General features: G+C 34.8%; 1 protein-coding gene across 1 annotated transcript in view; it reads right to left on the bottom strand.

Moving 5' to 3' along the window:
- The window catches only part of LOC149957552 (uncharacterized), a 33755-nt gene that overhangs the window by 5037 nt on the left and 5935 nt on the right, over positions 1-22783 (bottom strand). The window contains exon 2 of the mRNA XM_090164833.1: positions 16457-16657. Within this exon, the coding sequence (XP_090020959.1) occupies positions 16503-16657 (155 nt within the window). The 3' untranslated portion in view covers positions 16457-16502. The remainder of the gene's footprint in view (positions 1-16456; positions 16658-22783) is intronic.

The following is a 22783-nucleotide window of genomic DNA, read 5'->3' on the forward strand; positions in this document are numbered from 1 at the left end:
CAATTGGGCAAAAGGACTCTAAAAAAGGCGGCAATAGTAGACAAGGCGTCGTGTATGGGTATGGCCGTTAGGGGGCAGGTGGCACGCTCCGGCCCGTAACATTCACCTCTGACCTCGCCGGAGCGTGTAACAGACAAATACCGGAAACCGAGGGGTTTTTTATATTCTCTCGGGCCATAAAGAAATCCTTTTGAAAAGGGCGAACCCGAGCTAGATTTGACCTTTGGGCCGTTCCACCCGAAGAGCCAGCCCCGCCAGCAACCCCTTTAACGGTGGCGCGCCCGGGGGGGTATGGTCCTCCTGACACGGAGAAGCCGGGGTGGGAGAGGTGGACACGTACCCTCGAGGGATCCAGAAACGTCTCACGAACAACAACCGTCCGAAGAAAAGTGGAAGAAAGTTTGTGGCCATCTGCCGTTCAGTGTCAAGGCCATCCCAAAGACACAAAAGAAAAAACGTTTTCTGGACGAAAACCGAAAAAGATGAACATTTATTCCTACTGTCGGGAGAACGTGCCGAAAAATAGTACTGCTATTCAGTGATGCCAGATTGAGGGAAATTTCCCATATCTAGGGAATTTTTAACCCCTAAAAACGGTAAAAAAAGAAAAGGGAAATCCGGCCAAAAATTAGCTAACCTAGGGAAATTCGAGGCCAAAAATATTCTATTTAAAGCTAACGTAAAAAATGGCACACCTTATTATGAAAGAATAAATTAATGCGAGTAGCATTAAGATGATATAACCGTATAATTGATTGCGATATAGATTCGTCCAAACAAAAAATCGACCCGTCGTGTACCCTATTTTACTTAAAATACCTTTGTAAAGTATGTGGCGTAGAAAGGCTTAATTATCTATCCATGTACACAGATATTTTTCGAAAGATATCGACTTAACTTTTAATAATAATAATAATAATAATCAGCTAGGCTAATACCCAATTATCAATGTATTCATTGACGGATGAGTTATTAGAAAGGACACTTATATTTATTTAGTAAGAAAAAGTTTGAGCTGTACACTTTCTTGCTCAAGTTTTAAGTATATGGATTTTTGGATAAAAAATGATTTGCTCGTGCCCCCACAGAAATGTTTTCCGATCGCCGCCGCTGCTTAACTATTACTTCGGAAGAGTATGAAGATATAAATTAATAGAATGTGATTTAAAACAATCTAGAATACAAGACGATCAAAACCTTTGTTTCGTCACATTTGTCACGGCAATAGAATAAATTTGAATATAAGAGAAATTACTTCTTTTTGCAATACTAATGAATTTCACACCCTTTTCACGTCGGTAATTTCATTGCCAGCGTTTCTTGAAGCGAATAAATATTTTACTGGAATATTAGGAGACTTATATAGGAGAGATTTGGACAAAAGAACAATGAACTAATTGTTCGTTAAACGTCTAAGCGATGAATGGAAAATTAAAGCTAGTTAAAAAGATGTAGCTAAAATTTACAATTCAAATTGGAACACATTATTGCGAGATATCACGAATGGCTGATTTCAATTAAATTATTATTTATATTAAAATATTTAAAAAAAAATAATTTCCGTCACGTGCATTGTTCTGTAACAATTCTAATACGAATTTGGACAATCTGAATTATTTAATAGTAATTAAATTTTAAGGGATAAAGAACTAAATAAGAAAATCATCTGCTATATTTTTTTGAACTTAAACCTGGTGGTAGAAATGTTAAATTTATATAAATAAATTAAAAATATGAAATGAAATTTTGAGATTTAAAGATCCAATCCTAATATCTTAAGATTTATATAAATAAATTAAAAATAAAATAACTTTTTATAATTTAACAAAAATGTTAAATTAAATTGTATATAAGATTTATAATTCAACAAAAATCTTAAATTAAATTGTATAAAGATTTATAATTCAACAAAAATCTTAAATTAAATTGTATAAGATTTATAATTCAATAAAAGTATTAAATTAAATTGAAAATATTTATAATTCAACAAAAATATTAAATTAAATTGTATAAGATTTATAATTCAACAAAAATATTAAATTAAATTGTATAAGATTTATAATTTAACAAAAATGTTAAATTAAATTGTATAAGATTTATAATTCAACAAAAGTATTAAATTAAATTGTATAAGATTTATAATTCAATAAAAGTATTAAATTAAATTGAAAATATTTATAATTCAACAAAAATATTAAATTAAATTGTATAAGATTTATAATTCAACAAAAGTATTAAATTAAATTGTATAAGATTTATAATTCAACAAAAGTATTAAATTAAATTGTATAAGATTTATAATTCAACAAAAATATTAAATTAAATTGTATAATATTTATAATTCAACAAAAATATTAAATTAAATTGTATAAGATTTATAATTCAACAAAAATATTAAATTAAATTGTAAAAGATTTATAATTCAACAAAAGTATTAAATTAAATTGTATAAAATTTATAATTCAACAAAAGTATTAAATTAAATTGTATAAGATTTATAATTCAACAAAAATATTCGTTTAAAATCCATAAATTACAACTAGCATATAGACTGCAAAACCACACTTTCTTTCAACTAAATTGAAAATATTTATAATTCAATAAAAATATTAAATTAAAATTGTATAAGATTAATACCATTAAATACCATACGTAAAACATACGACACTTCACTAACAAACGAGCGTCTAATAATAAACCATCTACACTGATGAATTATGAACGACGTACGCGCGCCCAACAATTTATGCTTTTCGAGACCTAAAGCGTGTGCCACGCGGTTCTATTTTTTGTCGTCTGAAACATGATCTAGACTGAAACAGGGGCGTCAGAGAAACAAAGCTAAGACTACAGGGAGGGGGGGGGAGTAACTTTCGCAATATTGAGGCGGAAGCGAACCACGTGCGACATGTCGTTTCGCGGCCCCCGCAACCATCAGTCTCGCGCGTCTCCCAGACGACCGACGCGACTCGCCACGGATTTTTTGGCGCTCTCCGTTAGAAATATGGAAATATAGGATGACGTTTTCCCGCCAAAAAAATGTGGACGTAAGAATGCAAGCAGAGGGCGCTCTTTGGAGTGAAAGTTTGGGGTGCTGCGAGTGGGAAGAGGAGGACGCGTTTCCGGTCAGAAGATCGAATAACGGCGTGGCCGGAAAGGGACTTGCTCCTGAGAGCGATTTCGAGCGGGGGGGATGACATCCACATGGCTGAGACTTCCTAGACGAAGTTTCATCTGGTTTCTTGTTGTTTCAAAAATAAACTCAATTTGGTCGGTTCACGAGAGAAAGTCGGGCTGTGGCAGCTGCGGCAGCGAAGACACCGGAAGTGGACAGTGCACCCCCGTCTTCCGCTTCTTCCAGAGAGACACGGTTCCAAAGAAAGCCCCTCCAGACTTTGGATGTCTTCAAGAAGGTTTTTATGTCTACTTAGGCAGGATGACTACTCACTTAAGTACTCGGGTCTACAAATCGAAGTTAATCACTTAAGAAAACCATTGAAATCGGACACAATTTCGTCAAATTCCCCGACTTTTCCATGTTTTCCCTGACCATCTCCGGAGGTTTTCCCTGATTTATTTAGGGCCAAGATTTGGTATTTTTTACCTATATTTTAGTAAAAGTTTTCTATTTGCAACCGAAATTAAATTATCTGACATTTCAATACTTTATAGACTAATTTTTAAAATTTCCTGATTTTTCCAGGTACCGTGGCAACCCTAGTGATATACATGTCATGATATAAAATGTCGACCCAGATAGTGAAATTTGAATTTTTATGAAAGACCAATAAGAAACTGCTATTTCGTTACAAACCGAAAACAAGGAATAAAATTTGACTAAAATAGCCAAAAAAAATTTAAATTGTTCGGGATTTTAATATATATATATGCACACCATTATTTGCCACCTGTCTTTGTGGTGCAGTGCTGATACTCGGAGTTAGCCTGAATTTTAGTGCAAATAGTGACAAAAAAGTGACTAAATAGTCACAGCATTTGCAATAGTAACTTTCTTTTTCTTAAAAGTAGTGTTTTTTTATATTTTCTGAAACATAATAGTAATTAAATTATAGGGCTAGAAATAAGATAATCGACCTTGAAGGGAAAATATCCTCTTTAAAAATTTAGTTCTGTTATATTTGAGTTAAATTAAAAAGATTTGCTAGATAATTAGTAACGTTCCTTATGAAATTTCACTCTGAAAAATATTTTTGTAGAGAAAACCTATCAAATTGAAAACAAAAGTGACTTTTAGTAACCGATTTAAAAAAAAAGTGACTAAGTATCAGCCCTGTGTGGTGTGGCTTCAAGACTACGGGTCTGTTACTAGAGTAGATTCAGTAGAAACCGTATACAATATGGCGTCGAGTGACGAACGACATCCGAATGCCTTCGAAGGCTGGGCTATGGGTCGCTGAGACTGCAGTCGGTGGACCACCCGTGCGAAGCATTAAAAGCGATAACCACCAAGAGACATCGATAACTGACGAGAGCGACCATCGAAGCCATGACTCATTTGGTGTTTCGTTTCCGTGTCATTGAAAGACGAAGCTCATAAATTAGTGAGCGGTTCTACCTGCTTTCAATAATATTTAAATATAATAATTCAAATAATAATAATAATCAGCTAGGCTAATACCCTTGGCACCACCTTAGGCCCAAGTCATCAAGCTACTTTTGAAGCCATTAATTCAGGTGGCCGGGTTACTACTAAACAGTTGTACTTTAGGCTTGATAATAATTAAATAAATAATTTTGAAATCTTCTGACGAGATGATCAGAAAAGTAACGGCCAAACAGGAAATATGTGACTATCGAGACTAAATCCAGGGGCAGATCATGCACTCTGTTGCGGGGTATCCTAATAATAAAGATGACAAATTCAGGGTGAGCACGGAATATTTTTAAATTCTTTAGAGGAATTGTAGGAAATTTATCAGTGAAATATAGGAAGAAAATGGGGGGGGGGGGAAATAATAGAGACACCGGTTGTCAAAATGAAGTTGATAACCGAAAAAAGTCGAAAATGATCAGAGAAAAGGGTTGGAAACAAGAATCTTTAAGAACTAGGACGTTCTAAAGACTTATAAGGCTAAAATATCAGATATTTTTATTTCTTCAGACTTTTGAGTTAAAATATAGGGTATCAAGAATGTATTTATTTATATTTAGGAAGAATGATTATGTTGCAACAATCGCCGGGCACGTTGAACGCCTTTCCCCCGTCTCGCGCGGGGGGGGGGAGACAAAACGTCACCGGCGTTTGATTACCATCGCGTTAGGTGACGTAAATTTTAAGCCGCCAATGAAATACCGGGACTATTCGTTTTATTTTAAGCGGAGGAGCGTACTGGGGGGACCAACGGGTGGATTGAAAGAAAGGCTAAAAACCGTCTCGACATAGATATTCTCCCTAGGTATAAATAAATACATTCTTGGTATTATAGAAAATTTAATGAAATTATAGGAGAAAAAAAGAAAGTTCAATTATATGAAAAAAAAATAGGAAATATATCGGAAGCCCTGCAAATTTAATCATTTTTATTCTTTATAGTACCAAAGCTACAAATTTGATTTTAATCATGATTTAATATTTAAGCTTTATAAAACCCAACCTACAGATTCTATTTAAATCATGATTGAATAATATTTAAGACTTAATAGAAATAAAGCTACGGATTAGATTTTAATAAAATTTAATGATGATTTAGTCATACCAAGCTGACATGAACTGCCCCAGACATTTTAATATTTTGGATTACATTTGCGGTAGTAATTAAAACCGTACATTATCATAAATCATACATTATTTTTTGTTTTGATTTTTTGACTTTCGGGAAGTCGAGAAGACCGAAAGCAATTTCAAAAAATGTATCGTGTTTAAGAGAAAGCGCAGATAACGAGAAAGACAATGGCTCCCAAGAAACTATTGTTTAGAAAGACTTCCTCCTTAATAGCAGAAAGGCACTTGAAGACGAAACCAGCGCCCCGCAGCGGGGAAACACTCCAAACGAAACAATTAAAGCTGACAGCCCACGAATTCGAGAGGGAGAGTCATTTGGAACAATGGTGGAGGAATCATTCAGTGGGCTGGCTGAAGTGCGTCGCTGAGAATGTGGGGATCAGGAAGAATTAATCACGAGAAACTGATATTGACAACACTCGATTTTTATCGGATTAAACTCGACAATAACAGGATTGGGCGTTTACAGGGTGGCCACATTTATTTTTTCAGATTCAAATTCCCCGACTTCAATTATAATCCCCGAGAGTACCGTGATTTTAGACTAATTTTTTAAAATTCCCTGAATTTTAGACCAATTTTCAAATTCCCAGACTTTTACAGAAATTCCAGGTTTTTCAAGTACTTGTGGAAACCATGCGTTTTATCTGTTACGCGTACAACATTTTATCTACTTATTATTGTACACATTTATTAAGAGAACTGTCACTTTCTGCAACGTTCCACATGGCATGAAGCCAAGACCAAAAATTATAATTTTTTGTACGAAAAATAAGAGCTTCTACATTATATATAAAAATATAACCCTTCAGAATGCATTTTAATTTTAAGTTCAGTTTTAATTTAATTTTAAGTTGTAATTTAATTTTAAGTTTTAATTTAATTTTAAATTTTAATTTATTTTTAAGTTTTAATTTAATTTTAAGTTTTAATTTAATTTTAAGTTTTAATTTAATTTTAAGTTTAAATTTAATTTTAAGTAAAATTTAATTTTAAGTAAAGTTTTAATTTAATTTTAAGTAAATTTTTAATTTAATTTTAAGTAAAGTTAATTTAATTTTAAGTATATTTAATTTTAAGTATATTTAATATTTAATTTTAAGTATATTTAATATTTAATTTTAAGTATATTTAATATTTAATTTTAAGTATATTTAATATTTAATTTTAAGTATATTTAATATTTAATTTTAAGTATATTTAATATTTAATTTTAAGTATATTTAATATTTAATTTTAAGTATAGTTAATATTTAATTTTAAGTATATTTAATATTTAATTTTAAGTATATTTAATTTTAACTATTTTAAAGTAATTTTTTAAGATAATTTCTGAACAATATTTTTATTCCATTGTAATTTTTCACAATAGAGAAGCTAAAATTCAATTCAGTCGGCTAACGATAGAGGGCGAGTTTTCAATTGGGATGTTTGCAGATACGTGCATAGACAATACGGAAGCCTGTACTAACTCAAACTTATAGGACTTCGTACGACATTTAAAGAGATTGCGGGAGAAAATAGGAAAGGTTATAGGAATAACAGGATTGCTTGTAGTGAGTGGAAGGGAGGTTAGAAGCAAGCGGAAATAAACTAATATCAGAAGTATATAATATATTTATTATGAGAGAAGTACCCATCAAACCTACCCAGCTAATGTTATGCGCTCGAAACATTCGCAGGCTCACGCTGATTTTTCAAAATGCTTTTTAGAAGAAAACAATTAAAAAGCTTAATAGATTTACTAATTAGAACCTTTTCCTACACAGTGTAATGCTAAAATTTTATTTGGTTGGGAAAATAAATCAGTGTTGTCTCATTTACATCAAACTGACTTGAATCAGTTAGTTAAATCAAGCGACTTAATAGGATTTATTAAAAAAATCATGGATATAAATCACCGTTTATAAGTCAATGTATTTACGTAAATTCTGTAGCAACGTCAAATAAAAACAAAGGATGATTTAGTCCTCATTCCGAGCAAACTCAATTTCATTTATTTAAAAAATAAATTTATAAAAGATTAATTAAAGTTTAAGTTTACATTACCGCTGCATTCAAATTATTAATGGTCTAGAAAAACCGTCATAAAACCTTTAAAAAAATCAACCCTGAAAGTAGTACGCGGTGTCCACATCCGCGGTTTGAACCTGCGAAGGTGCATGTCTCATATTTATTAAGGATTTCGTAAGGTATGTATTCAAATTGCACCACCTTGTGACTGTATTTATGGTTACGTGAGTGAAATTAAGTCTGCCTGTGGTTTGGCGGGCATTATCAGCTCGTGAGTCACTGAATCATCTCTTCGCTCGAGACTGCGAGCCGACACGCGTCTCAAATAGGCGAGAGTGTCAGGGAATATTAGCATTTAAGCCGTATTGGTATTATGTTACTTACACCTAGGAGCAACAAACACAGCACCTCACACAAGGAGAACGCAAACCGTCAAAAGTCGCCCATTTTCTTGGGTACATTTTTCATTGGTTAGACGCTTTAGCGCCTGCTGACGTCGGAAGGGGAAAATTCGGAAATTGTCTTCCCCCTTTCCGTAAAACGTGCAGCGTAAAGACTCGTCCAATGAAATTTGTACACAACACTGCGTTAGTGTGTTCTCCTTGTGTTTGTTGCTCCTATCTTATCCGCACTTAATTAAGTAGAACATAAAAAGCTCAAAAGAGAAAAATAAATTTGTAGTGGGATTTGCCAAATAAGGGAAAATATAGGATAATTTCTATGAACTTTTTTCACCAATATTTTACAATTGCAACCAAAATTAAATAACGTTTTCTTTAAACCAAAATTTGTCGATTTTTAAACTGTATTTTGTAAACAGGGTTCGTACAAAATTTCCGGAATAAAATTCCCTGACATTTCCAGGTTTTCCCTGACTAAATTTCCAAATTTCCCTGACCATTTTTGTAGAATAAATTTATGTTTTGAGGTAAAATCTTGAAGAATGTTAATTATGTATTTTTAAAACATTTTTAAAAAATTTATTTTCCGTATTTATTTTTGGGGTCATTTTAAAATTCCCTTACTATTTCGGACCATTTTAAATTTCCCTGACTATTCCCTGACCATTGGGAATCATTTTCCAATTCCCTGACTTTTCCCTGACCTTTTGGAAACATTTTCAAATTCCCTGACTTTTCCAGGTTTTCCAGGTCGTGTACTAACCCTGGTAAATGTTTTGCAACCAAAATTAAATTCCGAGCGGGCGACTCAGTCACTCGTAAATATTTTGTACACCTCATTACTGATTTTCGTATTCCTAGGTAAAATAATAGGAGATTGCTCATAATGTTTGGGTGATTTCCGGTGATTGTTTTAAGTGAATTCCCGTGATTACCTATGATTTGTACACCTGAGTACTTGAGTGACTACACCCTCGTTAAATTCTACCAGGGTTGCCACAAAATTTTGAGAGTCAAATTCCCTGTTTTGCCCTGGCTATTTTAAGAGATTTTCCCTGACTATTTAAGGCCAAAATTTGTATATTATATTTTGCTTTTATCAGAAGTTAATAAATCTAAAAGGTTTATTGCAATGTTGAGAAAATTAGCCAAACTTTCAAGGAAATAAATGATAATCATAGAATTCGTCATAGATCTAGAGTAAATTTACCTTCAAAAAGTGCCACGATAAAATTGAATTCCCTGACTTTTCCCTGAATCTTTACAAATTCTTAAAATTCCCTGACTTTTTAGGCCCAATTTGAAATTCCCTGACTTTTTCCTGTCTTCCCTGACGTGTGGCAACCCTGTCAAAATTTTAAACATTTTCCACCAATATTGTTCTTCGCCTAATTTCAAATTCAAGGGATCGTCGCAACCCTGAGCCTACAAATAATGGTCAGAGAACGAAAGATAGTGGAAAAGATTGGCAATAACGAAATCGTAGCGGAGAAGATGTAGAGCAGCGTGTTAGTCAACGCGGCGTTTCAAAAAGGTGAGTCACGCTCGACGATTCGCGACGCCTTCAACGGAGACAGAAAGTCAAGTCTCTGGTTTGGGAGGGGTAGACAATCTCGCACCATCCAATGTAGAACGGATACAAACGCGGATATTACTCACACGGATTTGGCCAACGAGGATTTTCTCTCAACGGCGCGTTACGGAATGGACGAGAATAGTCGCTAATTGCTCCGAGGATAAATTACAAAAATAGTTCCTGTTACCAAGGTTACCGTAGTCGCACTTTATTCAACTACGACTGATACTTGCTTCTCTAATATCATTTAAATCAGTGGCCAAAGTTGCCATAGTTTTTTTCAAATTCATATTCCCTAAAACATTTTACCATTTTAACCCTATAATTTAGTACAGGTTTCCTATTTGCCATCAAAATTAAATTTACAATCAAAATATCAAAATTATAGGATTTTATAGGACTTTTTGGGGATTTTGCTTAAAATATAGGATGTTACGGGACATTTTTAAAATATAGGATTTTATAGAAATTATAGGAAAAATCGGGGCCCTGCAATCATGCAGCAGTGGTTTTTCGTTTTTATTAGTTTTAATGCATAGGGTTAGTTTTACCATTTAAAAGAAATTAAATTTCCTGAAATTTTAAAATTCCATGATTATTCCATGACTTTTAGACCCATATTAAAATCTTCTGAATTTTACAGGAATTCCAGGTTTCAAGCTACAATGTCAAACTAAATTTAGTTTTAATTAGTAATTAAATGTAATGAAGATTATTTTCAAATTAAGTTTACGATACTGAGCTCGAGTGAAACCTTTATTTTTAGTCGTACTGCCAATAATTCAAAAATTTACAAATATTATCGAGGTTCCCAAAGTGGTATTGAAAAAGTGGTAAATAATGTGGTAATTAATTACACTATTTAAAACAGAAACGTACATTTGTCGAGATAAAACCTTTGCGATTTAGAACCGACTTGTAGACTAATTAAAATAATTAAGATATTAATTTGATATATTCCTTTTTTGTCCATTATCATATTTACCATTATTTATTATATTAACCATTATTTACTATACTATATTAACCATTATTTACTATACTAACTATATTAACCATTATTTACTATACTAACTATATTAACCATTATTTACTATACTAACTATATTAACCATTATTTACTATACTAACTATATTAACCATTATTTACTATACTAACTATATTAACAATTATTTACTATACTAACTATATTAACCATTATTTACTATACTAACCATTATTTACCATATTTATTATATTTACCATTATTTAATATATGTATCATATTTACCAGTGGTTCTATTTTTGGAATACTGATATTAACCAAAGGGTACGTAAAGAAATCTGAATATAATACTTTGGCCGCCTAGTACCACGAGTGCAACCGGACGTAGATATCCAACCCTTTGTACTTCAGAGGTTTCCCTCCATTTAAAGGATTGCCATACACACATTAAAACAAACGACCCACATCAAGTCAGTGGTCGGTGAAATTATTTCAAGGATGACTGAACAGAAACTTCAGTCGAAGGTCAACAATGCACACACCGCCGAAAAAAAGCTCGTGTTTTTTTGGGCGTTTGAATTTCTATTATTTGATATTACATCCTTGGTTGAGGAATGGACAGAAATCGGATTTCGGAGATCCCGGGCGGGAGGGGGCCATTGCGCGTAAGGCACACGGTCGGGAGGGGGCAGTGCTGGGAACTGGGCGTTGAAATTAACGCCAAAAGAACTCGGAACGGGGAAAGTGGAGGAGGACTAAGTGGGCTGCGTGGAATTATCGAGGCATGTCCGCCGCCACCAGCGGATGTACACAGGGCGGATGCCACTTTCTGGAGCGAGCCTCGAAGAGTCTTTTTTCGCCGTTCCAGGCCCGGAACGACTTTGAAGTCCCCTGTACGCACCCGCCCTCTCGTGTTCCGCGGATGCGAAATAATATTCGAGATAGTATCGCACCTGCTGCTCGCCTACATACTCGACTTCTTGCAAAAGCCAGCCACGGATGACAATGTCGCCGTAACGAACTTTCGTTTCAGGGTTGACACTTCATAATCAAAATCAAATCGGACCTTTTTCAATTTATTGATCATATGAGCAATAAAGAAATTTAAAATTGAATATTAACTAAATTTAATTACTATTTTATAGTTTAGTTTGATGAGATTTGCTTTGTAGTGGAATTGTTCTAAAATCCGTTTTGGTCATTATTTAACCGTCTATTTTAACAGTGTTTCTTACAAACAGTTTAGATTAAAGGTTACTTTTTAACATAAAAGCGTATTGCAAGGTTTAAAAATTTCCAGAACGTCAATGGAACTAATCATCAATTTCTACTGATTTTCCTGAACTGATATAGTTTTAATTATAAAAATATATGTGTGGTCCGATTTTACCACTAGGCACAGTGCCTAAGGCCTCAGATTTTTCCTGAAATTTTCCCTGACATTTATGAGCCAAAATCGGGCAATTTTTAAGCTATATTTCAGTAAAAGCTGCAAGAAAAATGAAATTCCTCGGCTTTTGAATACAAAAAGCGACCTATGAGCAACAAACACAGCACCCCACACAAGGAATACACAATCCGTCAAAAGTGGTGCATTTTATTGAGTACATTTTTCATTGGTTAGACGCTTTAAAGCCTGCTGCCGTCGGAAGGGGAAAATTCGAAAATTGTCATCCCCCCGCCCGTAAAACGTTCAGCGTAAAGGCTCGTTCAATGAAATTTGTACACAACACTGCGTTAGCGTGTTTAAAGGCTAGCCGCGTACTCCTTGTGTTTGTTGCTCCTAGGTGGCCCTGGTAAAGAATCAAAACGTCACTATGTCGGTGCGTTACGACGGATTACGCGTATTGGGGATGGACTGCCCGTCGAGATCAACCGGGGACACGGTGCCCAATCCAAGAACTCCTTTTCTCACGCTTAACCGCCGCAGAAAAAACAAGCCAACATAAAAGGTAAGATCACAATGACGAGGGCTTCGGCGAAAGTTCTAAAGTCCGTTTTTTGGGTGGCGTGGGAGGCGGAGACAAAAGCGAATATTTCGGCATGAGCGCTTTACCGGAACCAGGACGCGATTTCGGAAAACCAAAGCGATACGGATTTTGGCGAGAATTCCTCCTGTCCCCCTAAAACTCATAGAGCACGTCGCCTGCGCCGTTCTCACAGAGCCACGGCCATGCGTATATGGTACCCGCGGCCATGCGAACGATATTTCCTTCGTTATATAATGCGTAACGTATCCTCAGAGACGGTTCGTACCAGTTAAAAGTCGTCTTCCGGTAACACCATCCCGCGTCCAACCGAAGGAATGTCCCTTTAAAACGTAAAGCCATTCGCGGTACGCTTAAAAGACGAACATTCTCAGGGTGCCGGATCCCGGGTGTATACGCTGAAAGGGAGGCCTTACTATTAAAATGAACCGTATTTTTTAGGTTACACGCTACGGTAATTACCGGAGTAATTGCTGGAACCAAGTTCAATAACACCGAGATGGGCCCCAGAAACGGGATTTGCGACGAAGGAATGGGAACCCAACGACGCGCTGCCCTGAGACGAATATGGACAGCGTCTCGATTTGGTATTGGAACAAAGGAATCCATTAATTTGATGGAGCCCAACAGCTCTTCAAAGGAGCCTTATTTAAAATAGGCCATATTTTATAAAAAAAAATCCCAAATTCTAGCCCAATTGGGCGAGAGTTTATTTTTCAAAAACGCGCTTTTCAAATTATTGTTGTTTGCACTTTCTCAACAGTTTTAAGTGTCATGGGAAATTTTATATTTTATCATTCGAAATATTTCCCCCCCTCCCCTAAGATTAGAATTTCTTTATAAAGAGAATTCATATATTGAGAGTAATATACGACGGAGTGCTTTAAAGCGTATAATAATAATAATAATAATAATAATAATAATCAGCTAGGCTAATACTCAAGGCACCACCTTAGGCCCAAGTCATCAAACGACTTTTAAAGCCATTAATTCATTCATTAAAACCAGCCCAACAGCCCAATTGGCGCTTAAATAAATGCCGATCTCTTCTTCTTTACTGCCCCTACGCGCATGCGCGAGTCGCTGAATAAAATAGTCATTTATTTATGTTAGTTTTATTTGTAAGGCTAAAGCTCGAGTGCATTTTTTCTTTGAGGAGGCGCGTGCGAAATTGAACGAGCCCTTCTATGTTGAAATATTAAGCACCACGTGCTTGAAAATGTAACGTTTTTACAAGTATGTCCTGACTCTCTGTATTACTACTTCTAGGCAAATCGCTGAACAGGTTTTATTTAAGCGTCTATTCATTTTCCCCCGCAAGCAGACATAAAAAGAGCTGTACAAGAACCCAACTGGCAGCTCTGGTCATCGCCACGTGGGAAATACTTTATTGACGTCAAAGGCGTGAAGTTGTCTTCTCTAATAAATACTTCTACCACAAGTACTCATTACTTACATAAGTACAGTAATTAAACGCAAAACGTTTATTGTGATCTAAAAGTGATTGATTTAAATCTGCTAATAGCCCGGTTAAATTTGCAAGAATAACTTCTGTAGCAATGCCAATTTAGACCCAAATAAAATAAATTGATTAAATGCAATTAAGGGGATTAATGCGCTCTTATTATTAAACAAATTATCAGGAAAAGAAGGACCAACAGGGTTGCAGCAATATTTTTAGATTCAAATTCCCTGAAGGGATTTTTTAAAGACAAAATTAGACCATTTTTAACTTGATGTTGTACTTTTATCAAAATTTAAAAGTGATATTTCAAAACAAAGATTATGGCAACGCGAAAAAAATTAGCAAAACTTTCAAGGAACAGAATTGGTCAGAGATTTAGAGTGAAAATTACCTTCAGATAACATTGAATTCCCTGACTTTTTACAAGTTCTTAAAATTCCTTGACTTTTTAGGTCTATTTTTAAAATCCCCGACTTTTCCTTGACGTGTGGTAACCTTGCCCAAAGATATTTAAAAATCAACGAAATCAAATAAATTTAAATAACAATTCAAAGCAAATAGATTTATCATAATATAAAAAATCGACTACCCTGATAATATACGTCCAAATTACTGCTATAGTCAGTGCCAAAGCGGAGTTAAGGGTAGTAGGGGGCCTCAGGGTTCAAATGAAGTTGCGATTGATGCGAGGGCGGGGGTTTTGACGAAGGAAGAGGGGCCAATTCCGTTGGCTCGAAGCGGATCGCGAGGGAAGATTTATTTGTCCCATCAAACAGCGACTAAATGCACTGACGCGGATTGATGGTTGCCAACGTCGGAGGAATGCCTGATTCATACATTACAATTACCAGGCCAGAGTTTACGCACGGCCAAGATTACCCGGGGAAAAGTATCGAATCAATTGCGCCAAACAAAAAGCCTACTTTTTTATACTCGTTGGAAGAGCCTGTTGCAAAAGCATGTTATAATGTTGGTCTAGGATTTGCCAATAATCCTCGCCAAGCATACTTTAGCCACAGACCCTATGTCTACATTCAAACGCGCTTTCGACGAGGCGGCTTAAACCATTGAATTGGGAATAATACTGCTAGAATTACAATTACGATTTCGGTTGCCATGGTTACGCGGGACCTGTTCTGAGAAGACTGTACGAAATTCATCTTTATAATTAGGCGGTAGCGCCATCTATATTTTGTAAAGTTGTATGTTTAAAAATAAATAATTATTAGCTAACTCACCGTAACTTGAGTTAAAAAGGATCGTGTTGACAGAATAAAATTATTTTTAAACAACTTCAAAGGTTTGTTTGTTAGGAGAAATCATACATTTCAATTTCGCATCAGATTCGCGCAAAAATTCAATTGCCATATAGTGGCCACCACTAGAGACAGATGACGCCACGGTAGAACGATAAAGTTGATAAAGTTTCCTTATTGAAAGAAATTGGTCCCGCGCCAGCCAGATTTAGTTGTACCTCTATTTATTCCCAACTCAATGGCTTAAACCTGTCTATTTGTTTATACGTCAGAATTTCCCTTTCGCAGAAAGGCGGCAGTTAGCAAGAAAACGTGAAGCCTTCGAAACAACAGATGCCAGGCTGGCCAGAGACGTTCCCCAGAAATTAATTTGCGTCTGATACGAACCCCGAGTTCCAGTATCTTCGCTTTAATGAGGTGCCTGCTTCTTTTGAGTTTTATAACGGGTTAGAGTGGCGCCGCCTGCCGATGATTTATGGAAACAGATTTGGAAGCCACGCGTCTTAACACGCAAACGGTTCCAGTTTATGCTAATGTGTCGAAGTTTCTGTAATGACTTCTTCTATGAACACACCCTGCATTTTGGTTCCCACTTAATACTCAATTTTCTGCCAACTTAGAACTTAATTTACTGCCAACTTAGATCTAGATTTTTCTGCCAACTTAGATCTAGATTTACTGCGAACTTGGATTTAGATTTTTCTACCATCTTAAATTTAGATTTTGTGCCAACTTAAATCTAGATTTTCTGCCAACTTAGATCTAGATTTTGTACCAAATACGATTTTGATTTTTCGATACAAAGATACTTTTGTAGCAACTAAGAAATCGATTTTTATTCCTAGCAAAATCTCGATTTCTGTATCAACTGAGACCTCAATTGAATACTTCTCAAGCCTTTTATTCGAAGTGGACTGTCTAAATCAAGTCGTGCATTATCACCCCCGAATAAATGATTTGATAAGAGCCGTGCAGATAAGTTTGCCACTCAGAATGGATAGCTACTTATAAGGAAAGAGAGTAATTACCTGATAGGCAGTCAGCGAAGCACGAAAGGAAGGCCACCTTCCGCGATTAGAAAGTGGTCGATGTCCTCCTGACCTTGACTGGAGGCGAGGCGCTGCATGACGCGGAAAAGACACCGGGAGTTGTCGTGGAAGCCTCGCTGGCGTATTTGGACGCGCCGCTCGTGCTGGCCGACGGATTCCGCTTCCTGGACTTCATGAAATCTACCAAATATCACAAAGAGAAAGACACCCATGAGTAAAAGAATGTATACAGGAGTTTATTGGAAACCGATTTCCCAGTTTTCCCCACTGATACTTCCCAGTTTTCCCCCCTGATACTTCCCAGTTTCCCCCCTGATATTTCCCAGTTTTCGCCACTGATATTTCCCAGTTTCCCCCCTGATACTTCCCAGTTTTCCCCACTGATACTTCCCAGTTTCCCCCCTGATACTTCCCAGTTTTCCCCACTGATACTTCCCAGTTTTCCCCCCTGATACTTCCCAGTTTCCCCCCTGATATTTCCCAGTTTTCCCCACTGATACTTCCCAGTTTCCCCCCTGATACTTCCCAGTTTTCCCCCCTGATACTTCCCAGTTTTCCCCCCTGATACTTCCCAGTTTCCCCCCTGATATTTCCCAGTTTTCGCCACTGATATTTCCCAGTTTTCCCCACTGATATTTCCCAGTTTTCCCCACTGATATTTCCCAGTTTTACCACGTGCAAAATAAACAAAATAAAAACTATGGTTTTATCTTATCATGTCGCAAAATCTCCCAAGCGTCATTGCTAACTTAAACCATCATTTCACGAAGAGTTTTAGGGTTACCATTTCATAATTGACACTTCAACTTAATTGACTTAAGTAATTATGTCATATTTTTAATAAAGAGAAGAACTTAATGATCTAAATTTGTACTCTTTAAGGCAAACGTTTTGAACCGTCATAAATTTCCGAACTTTTTATTTAAAAAAAGGGTGGAATTTCTAGAATATTTTTCCGAATTCAAAAAATTAATTGAACTAATATTTTCCTGACTTTTCTGTCGTCAATTTTAATTCCCCGATATTGGCAGGTCTGTACGAACACTGCTAAACGCGCAAAAAGAAAAGATTATCACGTTTCGTCGAAAAGATACACTGAAGCGGTACAAGGCCAATGACGAAAATGAATGCCAAGGTCTTCCGGAATTGAATCGCGTCGAAAGATTCTGTTACAATAAATCAAGTACCCGAGGAATGTATGAGAAGATATTTCGATGGCGGATTTCGCAACAGCTTGAATTCGCGCCAACAACGCGTTCTTTCCGAGAAAGAAAACGTGAATTTGTTTTCGTTCGGCGTTCGGGGAATGCAGCGGCGGGGGGAGGGAAGGAATTCATATCCAAAGACAGCGGTAGTGCTACGACCTCGCGTGCTTGGAAATAGGCATTCAAATTAGAAGTGTTTGGATTACTTCCGGGATAGCGCCAGCCGTGGAAACCACAAAAAAATGGCAAGATAGTTCTTGGTATTATTCACGTCTGCTAAGGCTCGCGTGTTATTCGGGATTGTAATTAGAAGTACTAATTGGACTTTTTATTTACCCTCTCTTGCACAGACGGCAGAAGTCTGAAAAAGGTCAAAAGAAAACGGATGCGATTATTAAATCCGGGATTTGTTCTTTTATACTTTGATTTCATTCATTTGCACTTTAATGTTTGAATTATTCATTTGATTTTCATAAGCAATCATTTGATCATTATATATTTAAATCATACATTTGCTCTCTTTTGCCTGAATTGTGCTGAAAGCAATAATTTGCTCTCTGTTGCCTGAATTATGCTGAATGCAAAAATTTGTTCTATTTCCTGAATCATGCTGAATGCAATAATTGGCTGTCTAATGCCTGAATGCAATAATTTACTGTCTATTGACTGAATGCAATACTTTGCTGTCTATTGACTGAATGCAATACTTTGCTGTCTATTGCCCGAATGCAATATTTGGCTCTCTATACCCTGAATGTAATAATTGGCTGTCTAATGCCTGAATGCAGTAATTGGCTGTCTAATGCATGAATGCAATATTTTGCTCACTATTGTTTGATTGCAATATTTTGATCTGATACATTTGCTCTATATATTTTGAATAAATTTACTCTTTATTTCAGGTATCTTCCAGAATTTAATTTCAGTCATATGTACTGATTTTTATTGCCATTTTATTAAAATTAAATATATAATGTTACTCTAAGTAACACAGTAAATGTAGAACTAAATTCAAAAGGATTACAACGAGGGATAATGGTTATCTGATAACTTTTAGCACTTCTATTTATTTTAGGAGCATTATTAGTTTATTACGTTGCGAGATTATCTTGGCAACTTTAAGAGCAGATTTCGACATTTCTAGGGCAGCGGGTAAAATGTTTATCTTTATGTATTTCCAAAGTTTCATAGCCTATACTGTGTTGTACATCGAATATCGATAAAGAGACGCATCTTCAGATAAACAAGAACTCAGAATTCATCGCAATCAGAAATGCACAGACAATTATTTGCCTTAAAATTCCAAGGATAAATACTGGGTTGTAAAAAAAAACTTGAATATGAAAGAAGTTTAATAATATTGAAACCGCTCATTTTATCGCTAATAATTGAAAATTGTCCGCATTTGACTTCAATAGTGTCAGATGAATTTAAATATTCTAAAATTAACTAAAATTAAAATAAAACAATAGGTTTGAAATGGCTGACTTAAATAAATGATGTAATTTGGTTTGCTTTCAATTATTTTAATTTAATTTACGCTAAATTAAATATTTAAAATGTTATTCGTGATTTATTTATTTTATTTTAATTTATTTATTTTAAATTAAATGTAAAAATCATTTGAAATAAAAAGAGTTTATAATTTCTTTTCTAAATGAACTAATTGTGAAAATCATAGTAAAACAGTAAGAATTTTTTAAATCAAGGCTTATATTTTCTCTTAAATTCCAACAACCAAATATTAACATTTTAAATTTCAAAACATTAATTATTCCCGCATCAAATTTCTCCTGAACATGTGCCTAAATTGGAAGCATCAATTAAATTCACTTCAATAGATATATACTTTAAGAGAAGGAAGTGACGTCACGATCCAATTTCACAATATTGACCCAGATTGAAATTTTAATAAATCAATAAAAATGCAATTTAAATCTAATATATCAATTTAAAAAAAACAACGTAACTTTTTCTTGGAATATAGATTAATTGACATTAATCTTAATTATATTTAATTACTACTTTAACTTTAATTTGCTTTGAATTGGCATTGCTTTTGTACTATTTTCATAAATAGTAGGCGATTTAAATCAACGATAAAGAAAATCAGGCAACCCTGCTGCTATTCCAACGCATCGCTAAAAATTATTTAAATTTAAATCGACATAAGACCGCGTTAAAAATAGCAAAACCAAAGCCGGAAATTAAGGCGAGATAATTGAAAAAGCAAAAGCCTCCATCTACGTAGAGTGCGTCGATAACTTGATGACGCACAAGCGCGCGCTGCGAAAAGACTCACCCCCTTCCCTCCCCCCAACAGTCTCTGTTGGCAACCAAACGCGTGATCCGGATATTTTCCCGCGCTTTTTCCACCCCGCGTTCCACTTCCAATCGAGACTTTCTTCGGATTTTTCACCTGTTCGGGCGCGTTTTTGCGTCGAAAAGCCGGTATCGAAAGAGGTCTTTGCCCATCCCACCAGACAGACGATTTCGCTCGATAAGATTAACCATGTTGTTGTCGAACCAATATTACTCAATTAAACTATTGGGCATATATTAGTTTTGGGGGGAAATTGGGATATCTCAGTCTAGAATCTCAGAAAAAACTACCAAGGATTTATAAATTTGGATGACCTTCGATTGAATTATTGCTTACGTTATTATAAAGACCAGTGTATGGGAATTTTCTTCAATTTCTGGTAATCTAGTTCGACTATTTTGGCCACTAGGTTCTCTCGTATTTGGTTTTAATAGAAATTGTTGTTTTGTCTCAAGGCAAAATGTTAAGCCTAGATGAGAGAGCCATAGATCTTTCGTCAATTATTTTTCGTGAGGCGTGTATTGGCCTTTAGGCAAAATACCAACAGAAAAACGCACGTCCAATTTTTATTATTTTTTTTTGGATCCTTTAGACGATACCATAAGTTTATAATATTGTTACATAAGTTTGTAACTTTGGGGAATATTTTACTGAGAGCTAGTAACGGAGTGACGTCATCACAAGAAGAAAATCTCCCCCTAGCGAGGCGCTGTCAAAGGCTACGTGAGACGCGTTAGTAACCGCACGCAAAACCGCGACGAAGCCCGTAATGCAGTCTGTCTTGTGAATAGCTCTCAGTAAAACTTTGGCATGTGAAGAATTGGAAGTGTCACACTTATGGTACAATATTATACACTTGCGACTTATGACGATATTAAACATTTCCGTGTCAAAATCATTTCGCGGAAATGAAAATACGCCGAGATATTAATTTTCGAAAATTAACGTTTTCTAACATCATTTTCCGTTTGCGGTATAGTAGGATACGCGATGGGCATAAATGAAATAAATATGAAATAAAAATAAGGCGTTTTCAAATTTTTATTTGCAGAAATAGTAAAACTTGCGTACGCTAAATGTTACTTTTTAAAAATTTTGCTCTGACCCACGTGCTCTTCTGCAAATTTTGGTAAAGCAACTATCTCCGAACACACGACGAGTGTAAAAAAATTTCATGGACGAATACCAAAATATAATCATTTCCGCAAAATAATTTTGACACAGAAATGTTCAATAACGTCTAAAAATGTGTGTTTTATTCAACCGGCCTTTATTATGAAGTAGGCCGCAATTGAAAACTGCAGATTGCTTCCGATTCGGATATTTTTACAGGAATTGAGGAAATTGCCCAGATAAAAATACAAAGACCTTTGATTTTGATATTTCCTGGGAAAATTAAGGATATAGTAAATAGTTAGATGATGAAATAATACAGCTATATTTTAATTAACAGGAAATTATGTTAATTTAGAAAATGTAAGGATTCTTTATCGATATTTCCTAATTTATCCATCATTAATTAAAATGGATTAATTTTATCCTTAATAATATCTTAACATTCAATTCCTTTAATTTATCAATTTCTCGAAATTACAATAATCTGAACTACGATTCTTATTTAATTTCATTAAATTTAATAACCGTTTATTTTCGTTATAATTATTTTTTAAAATGAACTATATTACACATGTCAATGATTTAAATATATTTATTCCTAAAAACTTATTGCAGTTACCTATATAATAGGAAATTGAAGAAATATTTTGCATTTGAAATATTACCAGTCAACATTACAATGAGACAATCTTCAGCAGGGTAAATCAAGTTATTTAATAAATAATTGATTTAAACCAATGTTTATACTTATTTTACAAAAATAGGCTATGTAGCCAATTCAGATAAATCTATTTTTTATTGCAATTAATTAATCATTAAATAATTAGTTAAGACAAAGTAGGCATACCACTCTAGATAAAACCAAAAAAATCAACTAAAATCCAATTTCAATTAAATAAATCTATTTTTAAAATACACTTTTTATAGCTTTTTGGATATTGAATTTAGGGTTTTACGCTTGTGTTTGTTGAGAAATTCAATAATGATTTGAGTGCAGCTGATATGTTAACTAAAATTTAATTAACTAAAACTAAAATTATTGGAGTTGGCTCTGAATTAGCATTGTAAAATACATACATTTGCATAAATACATTGAAGTATAAATGGTGATTTGAATGATTTAAAAAAAAGAACCACTTGACTATATCAATGATTTTTTTTAAAAGAATCACTTGATTTAAATCAATGATTTTTTAAAAAGAACCACTTGATTTAAATCAATGATTTTTTAAAAATAATCACTAGATTTAAATCAAGCAACCGCGTAAAATCTCTCCAAAAAAGTCTAGTCAAATTCAAATGCAGGCAGTTACTCACCGCCCTATGATTTATAATGGACAGGTTATAATAATAACAAACAAGGCAATAAATGACTAAGCTCTCCCCAGCGAAGTGGAAAGGAAATTACCAAGAACTCGCTTGTATTCGAACGATTACAAGCCAAAGGGTGGGAGGGGGTGAAACAAGCCTAAACTCGGCTGAGAATCTCTAGTTTTATCTTCAGACAAATGTTAGGCAAGAGTGGAGGCTCCTCAAGAACACTGCGAGCCGTTTTTGGGCATGTTCGGGCTAGTCTAAGAAAATCTCCCTTTGGCGTACATTGAAGACACCAAAATAAACCTGCTAGGCGTGGCTACGATAATACAGGCCAGCCGATATCAA

Source organism: Leiobunum rupestre, chromosome 2, assembly GCF_980474605.1.
Source record: "Leiobunum rupestre chromosome 2, qqLeiRupe1.1.hap1, whole genome shotgun sequence".
NCBI lineage: Eukaryota > Metazoa > Arthropoda > Arachnida > Opiliones > Sclerosomatidae > Leiobunum > Leiobunum rupestre.